The sequence below is a fragment of the Peromyscus leucopus genome, chromosome 6 (assembly GCF_004664715.2).
Source record: "Peromyscus leucopus breed LL Stock chromosome 6, UCI_PerLeu_2.1, whole genome shotgun sequence".
Classification (NCBI taxonomy): domain Eukaryota; kingdom Metazoa; phylum Chordata; class Mammalia; order Rodentia; family Cricetidae; genus Peromyscus; species Peromyscus leucopus.
Window position 1 is genome coordinate 5,948,241 of NC_051068.1, and position 26,477 is coordinate 5,974,717.

General features: G+C 35.2%; 1 protein-coding gene across 11 annotated transcripts in view; it reads right to left on the reverse strand.

Moving 5' to 3' along the window:
• Nlgn1 (neuroligin 1) overlaps positions 1-26,477 on the reverse strand; it is an 899,837-nt gene that overhangs the window by 469,790 nt on the left and 403,570 nt on the right. For 8 of the 11 annotated variants that reach the window (XM_037207284.1, XM_028875794.2, XM_037207285.1 and 5 more), the window contains 2 exons: positions 20,749-20,808; positions 13,361-13,513 (listed from right to left, as the gene is read on the reverse strand). In XM_037207284.1, the coding sequence (XP_037063179.1) occupies positions 13,361-13,513; positions 20,749-20,808 (213 nt within the window). The remainder of the gene's footprint in view (positions 1-13,360; positions 13,514-20,748; positions 20,809-26,477) is intronic. The other 3 variants (XM_028875800.2, XM_028875799.2, XM_028875797.2) reach the window with 1 other exon arrangement.

Genomic DNA, 26,477 nt, shown 5'->3' on the forward strand with positions numbered 1-26,477 from the left:
AGGTTGCATGTGTGAACTGCGGTTGATTCTGGCCATACCATTTCCAATAGGAGAATTTAAAGAACTTATAGAAGACTGAAGACTAGAATATCTGTTTGTAAGCTACAAAATGTGCACATATATGAAGAATTTCCCCTAATGTCTAATGTGTATCAACAGAGCTAAGAGAAAATAACTAACACGCGCATTGAACAGCATTATCAATTTTAATTATAATTTTGAAAAACAGAAGACATTTTGATGCTTTAAACTAGAACAAAAAAGTCAGAAAACAAAATCAAAAGTATAATAGAGCAAGTAGACCTTTGTAAGAGAATCAAGAGGAGAAAAATATAGATTTCTTGCTCATAAGATGCCATGTTTCCAAAGTTAAGTAAACTGTTCTTCCGAAGGACAAACTGGGCTGAGGGGCTGCCATGTCCTGCACACACCTGTCTGCCCATATTGGTGGCTCAGCAAAGTGACGGTCAGTCGTCATCCCCTAGAAGACAGACACTCCTGGGAACATTTACCTCTGTAAAGCACACAGAGAAACCACCCCAGTCTAAGGAGTCAATTATTTCTTTTATTTTTTGATATTAAAATATAATTACTCCCTTCTCTTTCCTCCCTCCAGCCCTCCCTGGATACCCCTCCTTACTCTTCTTCAAATTCATGGCCTTTTTTGTTTGTTTGTTTATTAATTGTTACATCCATAAGTGTGTGGCCTGCTCAGTCTGTACAGTGTTACACATATGCATTTTAACACTGATCATTTAGTATTAGATAACCAAATTTGCTAACCTCCCTTGTTAGGAATCTGGTTCATCACAATCTTGTAGCCCCATGTGGGGTCAGCCTATGGCAAACGTAGAGGGATGAAAATGCTCCATTTGACAGCTGTCGCTCAGAGCTCATGGGAGAATGGATCCTGGGAAACTATGTGAAAGTTTGAACTTTTTCTGTTTCAAAGCCCTCAAAGCATGACAAAACATTTTCACAGTAGATCTCAATTTTTCATCATTATTCCCAAACATTGAGTTATGCAGGAGAAATACTTTGGAAACAATGCTTAGAATATGTTTGGTTTCCTGATGACCAGTTAGGAGGTTCACGTCCTTTTCTGATCGTAAGCAAATTAGTCTGGATCTGTAAGATGGCTCACCGGCTAAAGGCACTTGCTTACAAACCAAAGGACCTGAGTCTGGTGCCTGGGGTCAGGTGGTGGAAGAAAAGAACCAATTCCTGAAAGTTGTTCTCTGACTGCTACATGCCATACAGGCATACATGCAGACATGAACACATGTACATGCACACACAGACACACATACTAAACAAATAAATGTATAAAATTTAAGAAAAAGAAAGAACTACTGGTAGAATTTAAACTGAAATTCAACTCTGGAAATGTTTTCAGAGCCTTCTTTTTCCTTGTCATTCATTATTCAAAACTGGCCATCCCCTCGTTGCACAGACTCGCACAAAACTGTGACTGGGGATTTCTATGCAAAGGGATCGTGACATTATGTAAACGAAGCACTCGCTTAAAAAATAATTCCCTTGTCAGGCGGTGGTGGTGGCGGCGGTGGCGCACGCCTTTAATCCCAGCACTCGGGATTAAAGTGAGTTCGAGGCCAGCCTGGTCTATGGAGCGAGATCCAGGAAAGGCACAAAGCTACACAGAGAAACCCTGTCTCGAAAAACCAAAAAAAAAAAAATTCCCTAAATAAAAAACATGAATGAAATAGAGGGAAATATTACTAAGAGATTAAGTACATTTTTTTTTTAATTTAATGCATAATAGTACAAAATTGCAGCTGGCCTGTGACCCTGCTAACCTTGGTTCTGAAAATCCGCACTTCTGACCCAGGCACAACCAACAGCTTTAGTCAATATCACAGCTTAGTTTCAAAACAACAGCAGCAACAAAGTCAAATATCTATGCTAAAAAGCAGATTCCTTGTGATTAGGAGATAATATAATTTCATGTTTCCTGGGAAAACTCTCGAATAAAACAGTTTTTTTAAAGAGATAATACATCTTTTTTAAAGTTTATTTTCATATAAAGTGAAAAACGTAAAGAATTATAGCATAATTAAAATAATATAAAATCACTACATCTCTTCCTGTCAGAAATAATTGCCGCTAATTATGACAATGTTACCACAAAGAATCCTTTCTAATGGCTTAAGTCTATTTGAGTGTGTTGAATATTCACCAAGAAAAATGAATTTTCTATACAAGATGCCATTTTCCCAAGATCAAATACAGTAATCCAGAGGCTATGACACAAAAATGAATGTCTCTTGGACATATTTTTCATCTTGGGGCATTCCTCTGTGCTATAAAAATGTGGAAATCACTTCAGGAGGATTGCTTCACCTGTGCCTCAATTTTTTTTCTTAGAGTAAATCTATGGTCCCTATGCCACAAACTGGTCCTAGAGAAGTGAGGGAAGACATTCAGGAGACATTCATCTGTATAATCTCCTGCCTCACATACTCACAGCAAAGTTCAGAATCTCTCACTTCACCTTGTTTTCGTGACAGGTGCTACACACCTATAATTCCACGTAAAACTTATTGGACATCAAAAGACAAAACTAATTAAATGCTATCTTTTGTTCCTTTCACAATTATCTTTAGAAAACGATCTTAAGCTGAATCTGAAAAAACATTAAAATCTGAAGCATATTACATCTGTAAATGCATGAGTTATTTTCCTGTGACATTATACCCATCTGACATCAAAGATCGATATTTATCACCGTTTTCAGGTTCCTTAGTATCGATGTTTTCCACCACCTCAAACACAGAGCAAGTATCTGAAGAACACAAACACTAAGTTCATGGCAATGCAGGGATCACTCATGAGTTTTCATCGGTTATATCTTTCATGTGTAATAGTTCTAGGATAGGAAACATTTGGATCTAGATATCCAGGGAGCTTTCTTGCCTCTGCTAGTAGAACACACCGTGATTATCTTTAAAAAGCTCCATCTCATTTACGAGGAATAGAAAATGTGCCTTTCACATGTGGCTGCTGCTCTTTCCTGCCAACTGCCTCATCACAAGCCGCTGTGCTGTATTCCCTGTGCACCCACCATAGGAAAGGCACAGTGAGTTCAATTACAGGGCTATTGAAGACATTTTGTTATGCATGCAGAACACTCTTCCAGGCTTCTCAAAGGTTTAGCAAATCTGGTAAAATGTGGAAATTATATTTTAATTTGGGTAGTAGGATATACCCCTGGAACTATCAATACACACAATACCAGCATGAAGAACAGACTGCCTGGGCTATGGGAGCAGAGGGAAGACAAGAGCCAACTTGATCTGAAGGATCCAAGACAGGATGATAACTTGGCACTGATGACTGAGAAGTTGGGAGCATGCAACAAGCGCAACTGCCCTGACAGACAGCAGGATGCCAGCAGTGATGGCTTTGGACCCCAGTGTCCATGTGCTAACAGGTTCATCACCTGCCTGTGCTGTCACTAGGAAACAGAGCTACCTTCAGGACCCACATAGTGGAAGGAGCGAAGTGATTCAACTCCACATCTTGTCCTGTACGATGACCAGACACACATGGAATACACAGTCAGAGCCTTTCACACACCCACACCCCTCTCTCCTCACAAATACAATACAGCAGTAAAAGTAATCATTTGTAAAAATGAAATAATATATCTTTCTTGAAGCTTATTTTCCTACAGAGTCAAAAACTTAAAAATTCTAGAATTGCACGCCATTACACAACTACATATTTTTTATGTCATAACTAATTGCTTCTATTTATGGCAGTGGGGTGTGTCACTGAAAGAAAGACTAGAACTTTGCCTTCTTTCTTTGATACCTAGGTTCTACAAAGCAAGCTTCTTTGCTAGTCTGTGTACTCTCAGCAGTGAGGTTGGCTCACCACGAGTGGATCAGGTAATGGCACCAGGAAAGCAAGGACTGAAAGCTGCAAGATGATGTGTCAACATAAACATTTCGACCTTTTAAGTTGATTTATCCTGATGTTTTGTCATTGTAACAGAAAGATGACCTACATAGAAGGCAGTCTCTGCTAATAAGAATAGCAATATTCTTTAACAGGCTTGAAAATGGTAGGAAAAAACAAACAAAAAACAAAACAAAACAACAACAACAACAAAAACCTATGGAATAGACCCCAGGAATTATGCTAACCATAAGACTTGGAAGAAGCACTAAAGAAAAATAGAATCTTGTTCTATTTTAAGGTACTCTGCCTGGTTGCAATGTGTGGCATTTGGAATTGGAAGATTGGGGTCATCTGGAAAACCCAAGGTGAGGAAACAGTGGTGGCAGTGAGGCTCAAAGAAGACACCAAACACAACTCTGTCTCTAGAAAATGAACTGGGACAACTCAGAATAAAAAGAGTGAAGAGGGAATTGTGCCCAGATGTTCAGAGTAGATAGTACAGGGAACAGTTGAGGAAAGGGAAAAAAGAAAAGAACTGCATGTGCCTGCAGACGAGATGCAGTCTATTCCTAACACAAGCCCATGAAAGGGAGAGCAGGATGCCAGGCCCTCAGGCTGGAGTAGGCCCGGGCTAGGGAGGGAAAAAATAGATTTCAAAAAGCCAACAAAGCTGATGTACTCAGGATCCAAGTTCTTGCGTGTTTTGAGCACAGAAAGAGCTCTTAGATAGAGACTAATACCTTCATTTTCTTTTAAGAGGCAGTAGTATAGTTTCTTAAACTGAATTGTTTTTCTGAGATGTATAAGACAAGTATGAAAGAGAATTGGCCTTTGTCTTTTTGAAGTCTGAAAGTTTCTGTCCCACGCTGTAGCTTCAACATCCAGCTCATGGTTAATCATTCACTTTCCTCTGCATTTCATATTTCAGAAACTAATGCTGCTCAGTCAGTCACAGCTCCATCCTGCTGTTGTTTGTGGGGAGTCTACTTGCTTGTATTTCTACATTTCTACCTTCTTCTTTAAATAAGTCATTTTGCTTCCAATGTGTTAAAAACTATGGCGGGACGTTCTCTGACTCTAAATCTTTGCCTTTTTTAAGACCTAAGAAAACCCCAACCTGTTCTTACTGTGAAAGACAAAATGATGTTCCCGAATCTCTTCATCTATATTGCACCTCCACAAACAGTTGCAGAGGTGATTTTTTCATAGTACTCCAATTGCTTTTGCAGAAATACAACTTATCAAAATATGTTATCAAAATATGTGTTCATACCAACATTAAATGTCACTCTTCCTTTCTTACTATGAACCTGAAAGAAGATGGATTGAGTGATTTTTCCACTCTTGTGACCAAGTAATAAGAGCTTATTGAGGGCACTTTAGAGATATATGAGGAGTTTGTGAGTGAACAAATGAATGTACTAATTAAAATGACTCCTGCCATGCAAATGAGGCTAATATCTTGCCATGTGGATCACTCTCTGTAGAAATGCAGACTAGATTCTGGCCCCAGAAAAGCCTTGCCTAGGAGTGAGGGAATCTACATTCTTTGTTATTATTTTCAAAATCATTGATCTCAATAAATAAAACACTTATAAGGCACATGCTTCACTTACTACCAGTATTTGAACATTCTTTGAGAATTAATAAAGCATAATACATTCTTAAAAGACTGGTTAGAGCCTAAATGTGGCCATATTGGTGAGTAAAATAACAACATAAGATTAAGAAGTCTTCAGTATATCTTTTATTTAGTAAGCTCTAGAATAAAACTGATAATACTGAGTCCTAAAGCCTTCCAAATTGTTATTTAAATGTTTTTCCATAATACTGTTTTGATTAATTTCATCATCAGAACATTGACAAATGTGATAAAATGTCTGTTGGGTATGTGTAGAAGAAAGATTTCTAATCTCCCAGAAGGCACAAGGGCTCAGTTAGTCCCTAGTGAACATAAATATGATTGTGATTGCTGTTGCTACAGTTACTAGCATAAGCTAGTTGTCAACATGTAATGGAGAAACCGGAAAATTCCACACATATCAGCCATGTTGAGTTGGAGAGATTCAATACACATCAACACAAAGATAATGGAAGGCAGGAGCACATGGAATTTTCTTAAATTTAATTTAATGAAAGTTTTTGCTATTGTAGAAGAGTCACATGGTATTGGCAAGCCAGTGTGCATGTCTAGGGGTCATCTATTCAGGGAGCCTTTTCAGAGTATCTGGTGTAGAGTACGTCCCTCTGCATTTCACCTGCCATTTCTCTAGAACCCACATATAACTCAGAAGTTAATTATGAACTAAGTTGCTGTCTAGTGAATATCGGTTGCTGCTTTCCATTTATTTACTGTCATCCCTCACGCTCCTTAAGGCAGCAAGTGTAATGTTTATAAAACCCTCAACAATTAACAGAATTTCTATGCAGAGCACTGTGTAGTTGAATATATCAACAGACATACCTGGAATATGTTTTATAAAATTCTCCTGATATCTACATTAACTGACAATTACCCGTATCTCATTTCTAAAGTATGCTATTCGGGTGTAGCTGACATTTTTCTAAGCTACATCAAACACACTGGAGATAGTATGTATAATAAAAGTAACAAACACGTAGTTTATTGTGCAAAGTTTCAGTAATCAAGTTTTTTTTTTTATTTTTAACAAAAAATCTCTCTTCTCTAGGGTGTTCATATTAGCACTCAATCAAAATTGATTAACACCTACCCTTTATTAAAACCCAGTTGAAACAACTGGTGTGTTACAGAAGAAATCATAAATCTCTATTTTTCTAAATTGCTTTTAGGTTTATGCTTTTATAAGTAAAATCAACAAATATCTTGGCTCACTGGATTTGGTTTGCACTTTGCTGAATGGCACTGTAGAAATCTGAGCATTTATTGCTATGCTTTTGGTTTTACATTTTCTAGTAACACAATTTTCACTCAATTCTAATATTACTCCATGTTGCAAATACAAATAATGCAGCTTGTATGATAAATTTCTTGTTAGTATAATGTGAGAAAAAAATTACTAGTGTATAATTTTGATTATTATGCTTCTTACCTTTGTATGGCAGTGGTGATTAAGACATATAATGCCTTATTCTTTAAAATGTTTTTTATTAATAGGGCATGCAATTCTTTTAAAGTATGTATTTTTCAAATATAAATTACAACCTATTTATTATGGTTTCATTTGTCACAGATTACTTCAGTTTTTCAAGGTAAGAGTAATATGGAAAAGTAAACAGTAAAGAATGGTATTTTGTCTTCTTTTCAGTAAAACTCAGGGTTTTGTTCAAAAACTAGGAATCCATAAAGAAAATATGAGCTCAAGAACAGAGTAAATTTCCTTTGTGTGACCCAGGAACATACTTGGACACACGGTAGGAAATCATCAACATATAAAATTTGGCACATGATTATATATTGTTTACATATGCAGGGTTTTTTTTTTATTTTGGTATTAGAGATTTGTTTTTAAGTGAGGCAGATGGGAATGAAAAATAAAAGGCAAGAATTTCCCCACTAAAAAATACAGAGAACAAGAACCCAAGTGCAAAGCTGGAAAATGGTTTGCATTTCTTTTATTCTTTTCTTTTGAGACTACAACATAATTACAGATTCCCATCCCTCCTTTCCTTCCTCCAAACCCTCCCACATGTCCTCCTTGCTCTTGTTCAAATTCACAACCACTTTTTCATTAATTATCCTTGCATACAAATATGTAAATGTATAAGTATTCCACAGACTTAGTGAGTTCCCTTGATCTGAATCTCCTAAAATTCAAATACAGCCCATCAGATACATTTTGTTTCTATTCTTTTAAAGTTCAGGTTTATATATATATATATATATATATATATATATATATATATATATATATCATGCTTCTGAAATAGAAATTAATTTTGTGTTATAACAATAAAGTATATAAATTACTACTCTCTAACAATTAATTCACCTTTTCACTAATCAACTCTTTTATTTGTTTTTTCTTTCTTTTTTTTTTTTTTTTGAGACAGGGTTTCTATGTGTAGCTTTGCACCTTTCCTTGAACTCACTTTGCAGACTAGGCTGGCCTCGAACTCAAAGAGATCTGCCTGCCTCTGCCTCCCGAGTGTTGGGATTAAAGGCTTGCACCACTGCCGCATGGCCAATCAAACTCTTTTAAAATGACAATGTTGTACCTACTTTTCTTTCTTCATAAAAATGCATATTGTTAAATTGAATGGTATCAGTTATAATTGATCACACTAAAGCAATAGGTATCTATACATTGTCTCTTGTAGTATTTTAAGCCTTACTATAACATCAACAACCTAGTTATAAGAATCATTAAATCTCATTAACCAAGCTGAACAGAATAAAAACACAGTTTATTAATATTAGTTTGCAATAAGTTAAGAAAAATTGTTTTGGACTCTTTAGCCTTCAGTAGCATTATAAACTAATTGTAATTCTTTATATAATTTACTTTAATATTTTCCACTCTGATGGATTATGTAAACTATATTAACAAAGTAAAATATTTAACCAGCTCTTTTCCCAAAATGTGTTGATTTCTAGACAAATTTTGGGACTTATGAATCTTAGGGGCTTCATCCCTCCTGGCTAGCTTCCATGGTGCTAGAAGCTCTATGTAAACTACTGGAGAAGAAAAACAACCATCACTTAATCCTCGCTAGCTATTAGTCCTGCAAACTGCAGGAATGACTGGCCTGGGGAGACTCACTACAGTGGCGTGAATATCAGGAAAGTGACAACAACTTTGTCACTGCATTTCAGATCTGCTACATGAGACAAAGCTCATACCTAGCACCACTTTTTTGTTCTAGAACCAGTGGCGAGGCAGTTTATAAGCCATAGGAAAGAAGCTCCTACTTTTATGATGCTTAACAGACATAGGAACCAACTCAAGAAATTATCATTAAACCCATAGGCCACCACATCTCTCAACGTTAATCTGAGATGTCCCTTTTTGTAGTTGATGGTGACTCACAACTGCCCAAAGTTTAGTAAATAAGATTGCAGAAACTCATACCTAAAGGAAACATTTGTATAAAACATATTCTCTCCCACATCTCAGGGATCATTACAAAAGAAGGGAGCATAAAAAATGTAAGATCCTAGGCTGGTGACTGACTCCAAGGAAAGATTATCTTCTGGACCCAGGAGGGTAGCTAACATATAAGCTCATAACAGTCATGAGAGCATAAATCATGTACAATTCCTAAGCATACCAAATCATAGCATGGAGAGGGGAGTTGAGCATACTATCCCACATCAAGATAGATACACAACTATTAGAGACTCTTCACTCCCAGGAGAGGGAGAGACAGCTCTCCCTAAGAGTGTATCACCTGTTAAGTCAACCACGCACTGCAGAAGACCATGCAGCCGTGAATACTTAGACAACATAAATTGGTCTTGAGGCATTAAAAAAAGAAAAGAGAGAAATAACAAATAAAGGACACAAGTTATATGGGTAAGGAAGGGAGCTGAGTTGAGAAAGTGTTTGAGGCAGAATATGATCAAAAGCACATTGTGTGAAAGTCGAAAAGAAATAACAAAAATAAATAAAAAATTTTTTAAAATATCATTGGCTAAAATAAAGAATTGCACAACATCCTTTAACAGGTCCTTACCACACAAAGGTAACTCATTAAATTTCCATCAGATAGCAAAATTTACCTAAGTTAAATACAATGGTATTGGATTATTCATTTTATAGTGAAAGTAACATAAATTTATCCTAAATTTAGAATAGTTGAAACTCATTGTAATATTAAATTCTTCATTATATTTTTTATTTATGAGATTTAAAGATATATTACTATTTCAGTGGTTTCTATTTTCAAAAAAAATGTGAATGCACTTCATCTTACAAAGTAAATAATTTATTTCATCACAATTTTTTCCAATGAAATACACATTTACCTAGGGTACAACCAAAATATTTCACATAGATTATTTTCTCCTATTAGAAAACATAACCAAAACATTTCTCAGGTAACCAAGTTAATAAATTTTAGTATCCATAAATTAAAATACTAAAATGTAACCAAGTAATATTACTATATACTCTATTCCAAGATAAATGGAATAGTAATTTAAACAGCAGATGCTGAAGGAGGCAGAAACAGAGCCAACTTACATCAGAACTGGATGAACACAAAACCGTGAGCAGAATCATGTTCAAGTCTGGATGTTTATGTCTGATACAGTCACTGGGAATGGTCAGCTGACTCAGACCTTGAATGGAGAACCATAGTCCTGCCTCTTCTCTTTTCTCTGTTTTGTCAACATTACTGGCAGTTATTGTTCTCAGCACACAGCTGTCTGTTCAGAGGGAAAGCCATGTCCAGTCTTGAGTGAGAGTGTGTGCCACTCTCCCAAAGAATGCCATAGAAGCTTCTTAGTTGGGGAAGTTATGTCAACCATCAACTTCCTGAATATACTGACAGGTTTAGTTTTTCTCCATGCTATTTCTAATTTATAATGCACAAAATACTTTTTCACACAAAATGCTTTAAATCTAGAACCTTGGTCACTAGATAGTCACATGAATTTTATAACTGAAACATTTTTACTTCACTACTCATTACTAAAAACCAAAAGCAAAACAAGCATTGCAAATTCAAAGCGACAATTTTTTCACCTGTTCCAGACACTAGCTTGCCTGCCAATTGCCACATATCAACAGAACTATAACTGACCAGTTATACACTGGCTTCCAAAATTCATCTTCACAACAAAACACCAGAATCAAAAGACAGCGCATTACTTTCTCTGATATGATATCAAATCTTATGCCTAATTCTCAGCATTCACCCCACAGCAAACTTGACCTCCATTCTTTTGGAACACACACCTAAGAATCTTTGACTTACCTTGTTGTTAGACAAATATTCACAACAAACACATCACAGATCTAGAGCTCTCATTCTCATCATTTAGCATGATGAGTGTTGATCTGGTTTGGGGGGGACACTTGTGTGAAGGATACCATAACAAATGTTCTGGTAGTCTCTTTTTCTTGGATTATTTCATTTTAATGTATTCCCAACAGTTTTATTTTGAAAAAAAAATTCTAGAATTAACACTTTAAAATGTGTTAGAGCAGTGGTTCTCAACCTTTCTATTGCTGCCGCCTTTTATAACAGTTCCTCATGTTGTGGTAACCCAACCATAAAATTACTTTTGTTGCTACTTCATGACTGAAATTTTGCTACTGTTACGAACCATTATGTATTCCAGTGGTCCTAGGCAACCCTAAGAAAGGTTTGTGCAAAGAGGCTATGACCCACAGGTTGAGAACCATTGCTTTATACGATTTCACTAACAAATTTTGATTATTTTTCATGTTAAAAGTTTAATAAAAAGCAGCCTTAGGCTGAACATAACCCTTATTTAAGGAATAAAGGAGGCAACTGAGGGCTGATCCTCAGATTCCAGACAGAGCAGACTAAACTGGGAAAAATCTCATCCTCCAATTCCTATGCTGTGAGCACTGAGACAGACCATGTGATGAGTGAGTCTTCCTTTTCTTTAGCTGCTTAATTGTTGTATATTAAGACATGACATGAGCATTCATGTAGGATTTAAATCTGAGCAATGTGAAGTCCTTACTAAAGAAACCATAACCATCAGCCGGGCGGTGGTGGCGCACGCCTTTAATCCCAACACTCGGGAGGCAGAGCCTGGCGGATCTCTGTGAGTTCGAGGCCAGCCTGGGCTACCAAGTGAGTTCCAGGAAAGGCGCAAAGCTACACAGAGAAACCCTGTCTCGAAAAAAACCAAAAAAAAAAAAAAAAAAAAAAAAAGAAAAAAAAAGAAACCATAACCACGAAAAATAATCTTAAAAAGGAAACAAGAAGAAACAGGTAAAGTTTCCATTAACTTACTCAGCTTATCCTAGGAAACTGTACTGTGCCACACTAATTGTCAAGTAAGACTCCATATGTTGTAGCTACAAAGCACTAACTCCACAGCTGGCATTCCTTTTAGATTTTTCAGTCTACAAACATGTCACTGCACAGGATTTTCAATTGGAGATTTTGGAAAAATATGAGAATGATAGCTATTAAACTGACTGAGTTATAGAAATAATATAAAATAAAAATATTACAAAATAAAAACATTAAGGCATTAAAAGCCTTCTTATAAAAATGTTTTGATTAGGGATAATTATGAACACATCTTTCTTTGTCTTCTAATAAACAGAATTTTCAGTGGTGGGAAGCATGTCCTAACCCAACAAAATGATTCTAACTGAACAATGCATGACTATACACTTTGGTCATCAAAATGTACCTGAGCAGTGGGCTGTAGAAATACATTTTACCTCTACTGTCTAAGTATGCTCATTGTATCATCCACTTGACTCCATCACATTGTCAAAATATCTAATGAAGACTGAGAATGTAAAAAGCTCTCATTCTCAACATGGCAAAAATATCTGTAAAAATGGTATGAAATAGTATACAATTCAGCATTTTTCCTAAATTTAGAAGACAAAAATCAGGTGTAGAATATTCCTTTTTCTAAACAAAATGATTTTGAGTCTTGAAGTTGTGGTAAATTTTTAGAACAATTAAGATTAAAAAATAAAATCTTCTTAGGACACATTGTATTTTTAATCAAGTTACATTAAAACACTGCAGAAAATTTTGATTAAATACTATCTTTCTTCATCATTGCCAATACTGTGACCTACTTACACTGGTAGAACAGAAAGTTATTTTTTAAAACTTGACTATTAAATAAAAATACATTTTACTAGGAGTAAAGTTTCTCTATTTTTATTCAAAACTCAGTATGTCAACTTAGGCTCTGCCTTCCATCTGGAGACACTGTGTAGGACTGAATTGAACTGTCAGCTTAAGAAATGTGTGTATGCTTTATTAAGTCATTCAATAAAAATATACTGAGAGAAAACATTCTTAATTATTAGGGAACCACAAAAAAATAAATAAATGAAAAGAAATGCCTATAAGACAAAGGTAAACAGTAACTTCCCTAAGTTAGTCCATATGTGATCCCAGAAGGAAATGTAAACCAGCATTTAAGAGCACAGAAGAGCTCCAGCATTTTTGTTTCCTCACACTGCGCAAGAGAAAAACAGAAGGAGCACATCTTTGTTCAGGGACTTGTTTATCTGGCCTTTGCCATTGTCAGCTTCCATGCTTTTGTATAGCCACACCATGCAGAACATCTCATCTTAGCAATCAACGCCTCTATTACCTCTCCACTACACATTTGAATTTTTCCCAAGTTGACTTTACTTAATGTGTGAACTTTCAATGAACGCATAGAACCTTTCAAAAATATACATTCAAAAACCATATCAGGAAGCATAGAAGAAAGCAAACAAAAAACTATCACATACTTTATGATGAATAGTGAAAGAAATAAGAAATATCTTACCAAGTACCCCGAGCCGATAGTTGACTGTGATGACGATCACATTGCCATAGCTTGCCAAGACACTCCCATCATATAGATTTCCAGTGCCTTCCATGTAAGAGCCACCATGGATGTACACCATCACTGGCTTGGGACCCCCACTGTCCCGAATATCTGCAAAATAAATGGTTGACAATTATTCTTACCCCCAACAACAGGCATAAAGAAACAGTACATTCGCATGTTAAGGACAAGGAGGGCATGATTTTGATGTCTTTAAATTGCTGTTTTTCTTAAAGTGTTTCTTAAGCAATTCCTATTGAGAGGTATTATAGAAAAAAGCAACAGGCACCCATTATTTTCTGTCTAAAGCTTTGTTTTCAAGAGATAGACATAGTATTCCTGAACTATAAATTAAGGACAATGGTTCATTTCTATGAGAGTGAAGGAATCTGCCCCTCCCCCTATTTACTGTGGAGCTTTGTATCATACAACATGATTACATTAAGTCATTTGTGTTCTCATTTATGGATATAATTATACATTATATTATTCATTTCAGAGTTTGATTTTACTGCTTAAGTACTGTCAAATGATTGTTTAGACAGTAAAATTATGTGCATCTGAGCACCTGTTGTTGGTATATTTATGGGAATGTCATTTAAATGATGTTTTTAGAAAAGCCATGGAGTCCATTCATCCAAACCAAACATAGTCTTTGGGAGAAAAAAGATGACAAAATTATATTTGCATTACTTCCTGTAGCTCATGTACTCTCTTAGTCCACCTTGATGTCATGTTTTTAATCATGTAGATGTGAGATGATTATGCTAAGGTCAAGTAAAGAATGGTAAAATGTAGTGTGACATTAATGTGATTTTTCTCCAATTCTCAATTTCCGACACTTTATTTGCTAAGATACACTGACAGCAACTATGTGGTTTTCAACAAGAATGCAGAAATATCACATAAAAAGTGATTTTATCAATATTAAAAATGTAGTAATTTCTGTTGAAAAGGCTAACCTGTGTGTTTATTCAGTTACAAACCTTAACATATCAAAAGATGACTATAAATAAAACATTACTACTTTATAGCAAGCTGTGGTCCTTTTTGCTCATAAGCAACCTTGTATGGAGTATATTTTTAACACTGGTTTGAAAGTGTCATTCATGGATATATTTTATTTTTTTACTTTAAATATTTTAATCAAACTAAACTCCCTTAGAAACTTCCAGTCCTCAACCCAGCATTCAGTGGAGGTGTAAGTTAGAAATCCCAGGGAGAACTGGTGAGGAATTAGGGACCAGTTTGCCATCCCTTTAGAAAGGAATGACCTATTTCAATGTCTCATGCCTTCACTTTTTCTTACTGTGATAAAGTGATTTATTTGAATGAATGAAAACTCATTTTCAGATCACATCTTGCAGTTTCTCTTGTTTATTCAGACTTTCTAGTTGAGAAAATGGCTCAGGGCACATCATGGACTCTTTTTTTTTTAAGATAACAAATGCTTTCAAGAATTGGTTTTTTTTAATAGTTTCTTCATTTCTTATAATTGAATTTTAGTTTAGCATAAATTTAGTGGACTTCATTGTGACATTTTCATACATTAGCCATTACACTTGTTCTCAGGTGTCCCTTTAAGAAAAATCAATTTAAAATATCCCACTGCTTGTATGTATGCAGGCATCCTTCCCTCCCTCTCCAATGGATGTACTTCACAAGAATATCCTGGTTTTGAGTAGGAACACTTTTACAGTGTGATCATCTGCTAGGCATAGTCACCACCTTTGTCCTGAAATTCTTTGACAGGCAAAAGGTACTCTCTCCCTTATTTATTTTATGTGTATGGGTGTTTTGCCTGCATGTATACATTGCGCACCACATGTGTGCCTAGTGCCTAGGGTACCAGAGAGTGTCCACTATCCTCTAGAGCTGGAGTTACAGACAGCTATGAGTCGACACATGGGTGCTATGAGTTGAATCTGGGTGCTCTAGAAGTCAGTGCTCTTAACCCTGAGTCAACTTTCCAGCCCCTGTATTCCCTCTTTCACCAAGATTTGGGGGTTTGTGGAGGTGTTAGATTGAAACGGGGAAGGAATCCCTTCTAAATCATTAAACTACACACCTAAAATGCCTGCTTGCTACATGTGATTTTAGCTTATTTTTCTTGTAAGGTTGGCATTGAAGAAGCAATAATAAATTATTAAACTGAAATCATTAGCCGAGCTGTTCGCAGCAGACACTGTACTCGGCTAATTGTATGCTTGGAGGTAGCACAGAGGGAGGCTGTTTCAGAATTCTCCTTTAATTAAAATTACATAGAATTACAAAGCACCCACTGTGAACAGTAATGAAGTCTTGGTAGAGCCGTTCTGTTCACCTGGAAGACAATGCTGGCACACATTGGGAAGATTAGCCCCGCACCTTGAAGCAGACCCACATGGGCTGGCTCGCAGAGTGCAATCATGTCAGAAGAATCTAGGGTCTGAGCCTAAGCTAGTCTCTCTCTCTCTCTCTCTCTCTCTCTCTCTCTCTCTCTCTCTCTCTCTCTCTCTCTCTCTCTCTCTCTCTCTCTCTCGCCTTGAAATTTATACTTAAAGGAATCACAAATACTTAGGTAAATTTGAATTTCTAATTCAGTTTTTCAACTTTTCAAATATTTTGGTCTTGCCTAAGAAGTTTGAGTACTGAGCTCCTCTTTGCTAAAAAATTAAATTAAATTGTAATGCTATGAACTTTTTTTTTCTTTTGAAGTAATTCTGAACTTAAATACTGTAACATGTGTTGATAACTAAAATTACTGAACCTAAATTAATTTGCTATTTGGGAACTTTTAAAACACATTGGAATCTTCTAAAATAAATAACTGGAATTATTTGTTAGTGGCCTATTTTTTACCTGAGAGGCACATTTTCATTTGTTTGCTCAATCCCTAAGTCTTTTTGTTCTTAAAAAAAAAAAAACAGTTAAAAATCATAATTATTTACTTTGTTTTTTTAAAACAGAACAAGACATTGATTGATAAAATGGAATTGATATATCAGACACCATAATATTGAATAATATCTGTTCATGATCTTTAATGATTACATTTTGATAGTTTCTCTATTTTATCTTCAGCTCATGTATTAAATGTACTTCAGTAGTTAATACTGAATATTTTAGATCCATTGTGCCTTTTAAACCTTCTCTATTATTTCATTCTCTACATAAAAAATGAAGTGCATAAACTTGATGCTTTATATACAATACAATTTTTTACTTTGAATAAATAGCTACTTCAGACTTTACTAAAATTGGCACTTTGTGAACTCTCAAAACACCAGCTTAGTTCTAGTACAAGTGTAAGTTTTCACAAGCATATTCATATTTTTTTGCTTGTTTTAGGCCTTGTTAAACACAGAGTCTGAGAGGAGTGGTAGATTATTTTCTTCTAAAGTATTAAGAAAGAACTGTAAGTTAATGAAATAATACACTTGCAATATTAGCCACTAGCCTCAGTAACTATTGCATCCTACTTACAAATATTTTAGGCCAAGGTAGAAAATGTCAATGAGCTAGATCAATTCACAGAGAGTCTTTGTGCTTGACAATTGTGACTCAGCATCACCGTTCCTCTCAATGGGCCTGGTGAATAATTGGTAGACAAATTCCTTAAATATGTGTATTTTTCTTTTTAAGGACCTGTGGACCGGTTAATTGTCTGTATTTAGAGATTTGGGAGATTTTAACCTGTGAAGCATTGCCTTAATTAAGTTTTTGTCTGATACATATAAAGAGACACTTGAAGACATGTCTGTGGCTTTCACTCATGTTTGTGGGTGCCAGTTATCCTTTAGAACTGCTCATGTAAAATAGAAACTGTGGCTTAATTTGTTCTTGTTAATCTAGACACAAAACGAATGTGTTTGGTTACAAAATAAATGAGACTCTACAGATCAATGTTTAGGGAACTCAAATCTCTGCAGAGATAGTAAAACTGTGTCTGAATATTACAATGTTAATTTTGAGGTATTCTTGGCACAATTAAATATATCTCTGCAATCTTCTAAGTTCCTAAACTAAGGTGAGAAAAACCTTGGATACTATTTCAAATCATTTCTATGACTTTAGATTAGCCTATAAGACACATAGTTCTTTTGATTATTATAAATCATAAATTAAGAATGATGTGACTGTTTTCAGCCTAGAGACTGCTACAGGTAGGGAATTAGAAGTAACACTCTAGGATGCAGAGAAGTCTTAATGCAGCTAAGTAAATAAAGGACAAAGGATGATGAATGTCAAAAGGAGCCCAGAATGCAGTGGCTAAGATGAAGCCAGGAAAGCTATGGAGAGTTGTCCTGCCTTCCAGTGAAGGAAAGGAGCCCTGCACAAGCGATTTATATCCTTTGTTCTGTGTCCAGTGATGCCAATTCAACATTTGCCACAAATCTAAACTGCTCATTAGATTATTTATTTGCATCACATCTACAAAATAATTCTAAGAGCAGTAAAGAGATTATCAGACTTTACTAAATGTTTTCTTCATGGAATATCTGAATTTATCTTTCTTGCTTTGGAGTAATTTTCTAATGTATAACAGAGGAAGGGACATCAATGGAACTGAGTGTTGTGATAGCACACAGTTTTCAACACTTAATAACATTCCTTGACTTGGAAGCTCTGGGAAAGTGGCGTCCCATGTCTTGAATGAAACCTGACATTGTAACAAGTGTTTAGGGTATTTTTAATAATGAACTAAAAATGATAAACATGATTCAAAAGTGATCTGTAGAATAGATGCAGGTGAAACAGGGCTTAACTTACTATTAGTACTCAGAGGTGCCTACTCCAAGCGTGTAGATATATATGTGAGCTATCTTACTCAATGGGAAAATAATCTCATTAAATCAACACCTGAAAAAATTTTAAACTAGAATGATGATTTATTTAAGTCTTGTGACTGACTACATTACTGAATTTTGGACTTTGCAAATGCAGTTCTCTATATTAACAATGTAGAGGACATGGGATTTTTAGGGAATTTTATATATTTTACATTTTCTTAAAGCACAAACCTAGAACATCACCCATGTCCTACAATAACATAGATACATTTTGAACCTTTGACTATATCAGACAGTATAAGTTTATCCTTCAACTATTTAGCCCTGGAAATTATGCATCTTGGAAAGTGATATTTAGTTATTTAATATTAATAGTAGTATTTAGCTTGTGTTTAATGGCTAATTCTTCATTGAGATCCATGGTAAATGAATATAAAAACAAATAATAATAACTATACTACAGCCACAATTTTTTTAAAAAAATTATTTTATGTGTGTGTGTGTGTGTGTGTGTGTGTCTGTGTGTCTGTGTGTCTGCATGCACACACCTAAGAAATTTGAAGGAGTAGAGAATAAAACCTCTTGGAGCTGAAATTATAGGTATTTATGAGCTGCATGGGTGAGTGCTGAGTTCTGAACTCTGGACCTCTAATAAAGCAGTGTGCTGGTTTGAATGACATTGGCCCCTACAGGCTTATATATTTTCATGTATCCTGCCCAGTTAATGAGCTATCGAGGAAGGAGTAGGAGGCATAAGCTTTACTGCCAGAGGTATCATGGGGGTGAGCTTTGAGTATTCAAAATCCCAGCCCAAACTCAGTGTCTATTTCTCTGTCTGCTGCCTGGTGAACCAGATGTAGAACTCTCATCTACTCTTGCACGCTGCCTGCTTAGCACCATGATGATAATAGACGAAAGCTCTGAAACTGTAAGATAGCCACCAAACAAATGCTTTCTTTTTAAAAGTTGCCTTGGTTGTAATGTCTCTTCACATTTTTCCAGCCCATTAATAATTCTGAAACATTATACAATATAAATTTGAAGATGTAACAATTAAGCTTGCAATGTTTTTTTAACAATTAATTTTCCATTATAGAAGAGTTTGTTGAGTATGTCCTAACAAAAAAAATTAAAAATAAATGGATACAAATTGTTTCTGAAGGTGATTTAGTTGGAGACTCCTTCAGCTTGTTGAGAGAGTCGTTCTGCTGACCTGGGAGCAGATAGTTTTATTTCAGAAAATCCTTCCTACCTTCTTATTAATATCTTTTTGAGATTTAAAGCTTGGGGGGAAGATATAAGATCATACATTGTATTAATCACCTCTCTAAAAATTATAATTAGGGTAACATACAAATCCAAAACAAAGAAAATGTACATTAAAAATAATATCCTGAATTGAAGGAAGATGGGCTGAATGGAGCCATAGCCTCTCTAGAAACTTAGTTAAATATCAGATAGGAAGACAGATGCTCAGAGAGCATGTGGATACATAGATTTACCAATTAACCAGAACTGTATACTTTGAGAATACAGGAAACAGAAAAGAATTCCCATATTAATGAAGGAGAAAACAGTTCATTACTTGAGGATGATTATACTTTGATAGCTGGAAAAGTTTGTTTCACATTGTTAGATTATATAAAAAGTATACACCTTTTGAAATGAAAAGACATAGCTGTATTTTTAAATAAAAGATAGAGTTGTAATATTGTTTTTGAAATACCTATTAAATTTGTCAAAAATATTTTTGAGATTTTTTATTTCTTAATAATATGTGTCTGCACATATGTGTTCAGGTGCGAATGTGTGTCAGTTTAGGTACCCATGGTGGCCAGAACAGGGCACAGGACACTGAGTTACTCATGACATGGGTGCTAGGAACTGAACTAGGAGCCTATACAAGAACAGACAGCTCTCTTAACCTCAGAACAGGGACCAGGTGACTTACGTGCTTACAATTTTTTTATTACTCACCCTAATAGTGTGGAGCCTTTGTTATCTATGTAATATCATTTTGCTTATGTGATATTTAAGAATATCAACACAAAAAAAGGATTTTTTTAAAAAAACAATCTAAATCATATTGCTCAAGAAACACTTTGTATCAGTTTGTCTCTCCTTTAATAGAGCATGGAGTACTTTTGAAAAAGGAAGTAAAATGTAAAAATGATACACAGTCAAACTGGCCCAGATATCTACATAGATTAGAGCACATGCAATGGGTACAAGGACTACAAGTAGGGATTGTTAGTTCAAAGTATATGGACGGATTCATCAAAACATGGGATGAAACATATCAAAAGTCAGTTCAAGAAAACCAAAAAAGAAAAAAAAGCCCCTCTTTTTAAAACATCTTAATGGTTGGCATCAAAATGTAAAACATAACACTCACTTTAAAAAAATTTTAAATGTATATTCATATGTAACAACAAGCAAGAAGACAAAACACATCAAAAACAGGAATTAAAAAAAGAACTCTTCAAAAAAAGACAAGAAGTAAAAAAATAGAAAAGGGTGGAAAAAGTGATTGAAGCCCTGGTCATGCAGATAGATTCGGTGGGGGAAAAATACCTTCATCTTCAGCACCGTCATTATCACCTAAATCATCTGTCTGTTTCTTTGTAAGGGGACCTAGGATTGAGAACGGAGAAATGGAGGGAAAAAAAAAGACAATTCAAGAATAAACAAGATTGAGGGGGAAAAATAAATATAAATACTAAAATTCTCAAGAATATTTCAAAAAAGAGTGGGGGAGTGGTTATATCACAGTTGATTTTTTTTTTTAGGAAAAAAATCCCCTTCCCCAAAATATCTCCTAGATTTGGTTTCTGAACATTTTCAACATTTAAAATACACTATAGCTTAGTATTTCAGTCATAGGCCAAAGGAATGATTTTGTAAAAAAAATATGCACTGCATATAAAAAGTAAATAGTTTAATTAGTTGAATGCACTTAATTTATTCAAAGTCCTGTCTAATTAAAATTTATGACAGTCATAAAGATATAGCAGGTCAAGCTATTCTTTAACTGGAGACTAGAGGATAACACTAGGAAAAAAGAGAAACGTTTTGTAAGTTGTTCTTTTTCTGCTTTTTAAAAATTCTGTCTTTGTATGATCATTAACACTTGTGTTTTACACATTTTTAATTCATACATTTTCAAAAAACTGTGACTTTTTAAAATTACTTGTCATGACACAAGAACTCCCCCGTGTGTTTTAATTTAAATGTTAGTCGTGGATTTAGGGCAATTGCCACACGCGAAATGTATCAACAGATAATTTTGTTGCTTGGCAGAGAAAAGGTACCATCAATAGAAGTCATGTTTAGCTATCTAAGTAGTTAAACAGTCAGGGCTAATACTTCAAAATCAATTTTATGAACTAGTGGAATCATGCCATTGTGCAATGCCATGCCCACTATACTTATTTATAATAAGATCATGTTTTAGAAGGATAACTGTATGAAAACACTGCGAATGTTTAATACATTTTTTATCATCCCTAACAGTGCTAATTTGCTGGTAGAAGAGAACACACCAAAGGGGAAGTCAAAGGCCTAAGACAGTAATTTTAAGTGCCACAGAGTTGACACACCCAGCACACAGAAAGCAAGTCAAGCCCCAGATTTCCTTTCCATCTCCACAACCATTTCATTTGTATGACATTTCATAATCCTCATGCAAAAAGCAATCACTACAAACACGGACACGCTATTTAAAAGGACAGCCAATAACATAGCAATAATCAAAAGAATTTTGTCATGCATAATGTAAGAGTCTTAGAAAACAGTGTAAAAGAATGGACAGTCATGGCTTGATTCCCAGCACGTGAGGAGGAACAAAGCAAGCCTTAACTATAAGCATTCAGCACAGAGAAGGAATGATAAACATTTGAGAGAGATTAGTCCACATTTTCAGAAAAGACTTTCCATTACATTTGCAATTTAAAACAAAACCTATCATAACATCCCTCAAAGAGTGGAAAACACCATACCGAAAACAGAAGGGAAAAATTAGATGTAACACAATTATGTTTTTTCAGGTCAGAGAAATACTACTGTAAATATCAGTTACTGATGAAGATCAAAACACTGAAAAACTAAAAACTGATGATATAAAAAATTTGGCAATATAAAAAAAATTGGTGATAGATACTTCAATTTCAAGGTCATGGTTTCAAGGTCATTCAAAATAAAGACAAGTAACTGTGCAAAACAATTCAGTTATATGCTTTAATAAACACACCTCTAAACACTGTTCTATAGAAAGAAACCTGGATGAGAGGAGCAGTTCACGTTGTTTCTCGGTTGTAAGCTCACAGATATCCATACTTAATAAGATCTCGTTCAAGTGCAAAAGGCATATAGGATTATGTGATGCTTATTAACTGTGCTGATTAACTTAATAACAGCTCCTCAAAGTAAAAAATCTTTAAATTCTGTATTTTAAAATTGGGGAATTGGACTATCTGAAATATTTTCCATTTCAAAATATTCTTCAAAAATGCTTAAATAATATTTCCTAAAGATTTAAATATTTTTCACATTTCTGTTTATTGGTTAGCAAGCAACACAAACTGAGGACGATGGTCCTTACTGCTTGTAAATCTCTATCTACTCTCCAATTCTCACTAAAATACCTAGTTTTCTTGATTCTTGAGTTTTAAACCATCAGTAAAAAGCGGCTCTTTTTTGCTGACTCATTAGTTTGATAACATTTGAAGGGATATGTAAATCCCATCGCATTGAGATGACTCTTCTTATCTTGCTAAGGCTCTGTGCTATATTTTTCCCTTAGAAAATCTGAATGGAAGCATATTGGGGTATCTAATGTAATTTCCACGGTCTGTATTGAAAGCCATTTAGGTTCTACAGCTACTGAGTTGACAATTTCATAGCTTCACATGCCTACAGGTTCCCTCTTGAACCTGTGTGCGATGAAATGTCAGAGAGTGTTGTTAAGCAATATCTCCCACTGCTTTGCATGTGAGGCATAGTTTGCCATTGCTATGAACGTTAAGTAGAGAAGTCATAGAAATCATTCTAGGTGGAGAGTGAAGAAGGTCTAAGATTAGAATGCTTAACTGAGCTTTTCCTATAAGTTGCTGAGCTATCCTTTTCTTCCTCAGGAAGCTGGGTTCCTCTTAATAGAGGACACTTTACATACCTACATACTGTAGTCAACCTGAAGTATTATAATCAGACATAAATATTTACTCAGTATCATAAATTAATGAAGACATTATCAGGGGAAAATGAAGTTGCATTATCTCAACTAGTCATTTTTGATATACTAAATATTACCATTTGATTATGACATTAAATTGTTATTCCAGTACATGTTATAGCTGTGTTTTAGTGATCTGAACATAATGGTGCTTTCTTATCTCAAGATTATTTTATCTAATGTTTTTTGAAGTTTATGAAGGTAACAATTCAGGGCAAAAAAATGATCTTAATAAAGAAAATATATTTCATTCAGATCTCTGACTAAAGATACTGAGAGCATACTAAGAGGGTCCTGAGTTGCCAATAGAGAACTCATTGGTTTTTTTTTTGTTTTTTTTTTGTTTTTTTTTGAGGAGGCTTCCATGGAGAAAAGACAGCCTGGGGTTTACAGCAGATCTCCACATGACTTCAAGGGTTCCTATACAAGTGCTAGAAGCAAATCACCCACTGTCCATCAGCAGCTCTGATTCTTTTTTCCCTATTCTGAAGTGTTATAACTTATATACTCACTGGTTTTTAAATATTTTTAATAGAAAGTTAATATTGTAAACACATAGTTAGTATTAGTGTCTTTGTGATAGGTGGGCTTTCACCCTACAGAGACCAGGCATTCCTAAGAGTTGAGTATCCTGATTTCCTCAAGGGCAAATCTCTACCCTTTGAACAGGAATTAGTCACTAACAACATTCTAACCACAGCTTATGTTTCTTTTAAACAGCAAGAATGGCAAGCTCAGCATCAGCAGTTTTCAGTAGGTATCTCAAAGCATCAACTATAAAGCAAATGAGATCACTCCACCCGTGTGTAGAAATGATTTATTTTACCTTGAAACTCACTGGGTCTCTACTCCCAGAGGACTGCACACATAACTCTCATTAGAGTTAATAGGAAAGTAGACCTCATGTCATTTTGAAAGGGAGTAAGAGTAATTACTGTATTTTATATCTTCTATAGGCAATAAATAGATTCAGTGGGGAAGCAACAGCACTTAAGCTAGCTACAGTGAACACCCAACCATGAACTTCAAACTCATTTCATTTCAAGAGTTCTTTTGTGATTTCCATAAATATAACAAAAGTCTCTGCCCTTACAAAGGACGTGTGATGCATTCTTACATTTTGGAATCTGACCATGGATGCTTTTTATTTTTTAAAGAGGAATAAAAATATCAGCATTTCTATGTAGTTAACTGGAGAATAATTATGAGCTCTGAAATAATTACTATCCACCCATATTAATGCTGCTTTTTATCATTCTCTTTGATGAAGAGCTAATACACTTTAGTTCTCAAATACATTAGAACTGATTATAAATTCCTTCATTATAGTTTCAATTCAGCAGAAATTAGCTAGACTTTGTGTCACACAGATTGACAAAGGCAAGTAGGCTGAGAGTATTATTAGTGCCTGACTTAGAAGGTTGGCCATGAGAAATGCCCCTATCGAGGGAGGGGTCTCTAAGTCCTGAGGATTATTTAGAGCTCCAAGCCCTAACAGGTTACAGATGACAAACAGAAGGCTACTGACCCTGATGTCTTGCCTCACCCTCTGGACCCTGGAGCCTTTGACACAAACTGACTATAAAGAATTTTTAAGGTCATGCACACAGAATGGAAGCATTTAAGGGCATAGCTAGTGTTCTTTAATCGTGAGACAAAGGCTAGTAAATAAAAGCTGAATCAAGTTTGAAAGATGAAAAATCTCCGTGTGTTCCAAAGAAAAACAATGCCAGAATTTAAGTAACAGTAGAGTGTATTATTCAACTTTTTCTCATTTATCAAACTGATAAACACTAAAATATAGTATGTTTAAATAAGTACCATTCTAGGTTACTACTGCAAGCCCTACTAATTTATGTCTCTATACTTATTTTTTTTTCAAGACAGGATTTCTCTGTGTAGCTTTGCACCTTTCCTGGAGCTCGCTCTGTAGACCAGGCTGGCCTCGAACTCACAAAGATCCGCCTGCCTCTGCTTCTCAAGTGCTGGGAATAAAGGCGTGCACCACCACCGCCCAGCCTCTATACTTATTGAACAAAAGATATTGCATGTCTTAAATAGTCCATTATTTATGAGCAGACATAAAGAAATTGTAGTTGAAAAGTCATTTTCTTCCTTAAAAAAATTTAGACTGTAAAACTTTCTAAACAATTTTTTTTTTTTTTTTTTTTGGTTTTTCGAGACAGGGTTTCTCTATGTAGCTTTGCGCCTTTCCTGGAACTCACTTGGTAGCCCAGGCTGGCCTGGAACTCACAGAGATCCGCCTGCCTCTGCCTCCCAAGTGCTGGGATTAAAGGCGTGCGCCACCACCGCCCGGCTCATCTAAACAATTTTTAATTATTACTTAAATATGCATTATACTAAAATAAAATGCATTATGAATCAGTGTGATGAGTTACTAGAAGCAAATTTTGCAATAATATATAATCTCAGAAGAATCCAAACATATGCAGTTTGGGAGGTGGGCTCTGACACATGATGATTTCTTGGTGCTTCTTTGTGAGCTGCCTGTTTGAGCTACTAGCTCATATATGTATATTTGGAAAGGATCATATTCCACCTCCTAAAGGCAGCAGGCATGCTCTATGTTTATCTTTGTGTTGGAAGAAAACACCTACGAGAACACAGAATATATTCCCCTCCACAGTATTTCAGAGTTACAGAACTATAATGTAGCTTTTGGGAAAAGTCAATCTGTTGTCCAAAGTCAGGAACATTTTTTTAAAGTACTTGATTACAATATTTTGAAGTTAAAAAGGCAGATTCTATCTGGAATTAACAGGATCTAGCAGACAAAATATATAAAAGCAAGCAAGCAAACAAACAAAATCAAAATTAGCTAACCCTTAAATTGAGCATCACCAAGTTTGCATAATATTTTTCTTTAATATTGTATTTGCTCATTTCTAAATAAAGATGCATTGTGTTTATTGGACAAGAATATCAACATAGCATTCCTTTCTCCTTTAGTCTGCTTCTCCATCCTGTATAAAATGTTAGCAGTTTGTGAAAGGCTTTCTCACCATTTACCAAACTTTCCACATACCATCTAGAGATCTACCTTCAGCAGCCA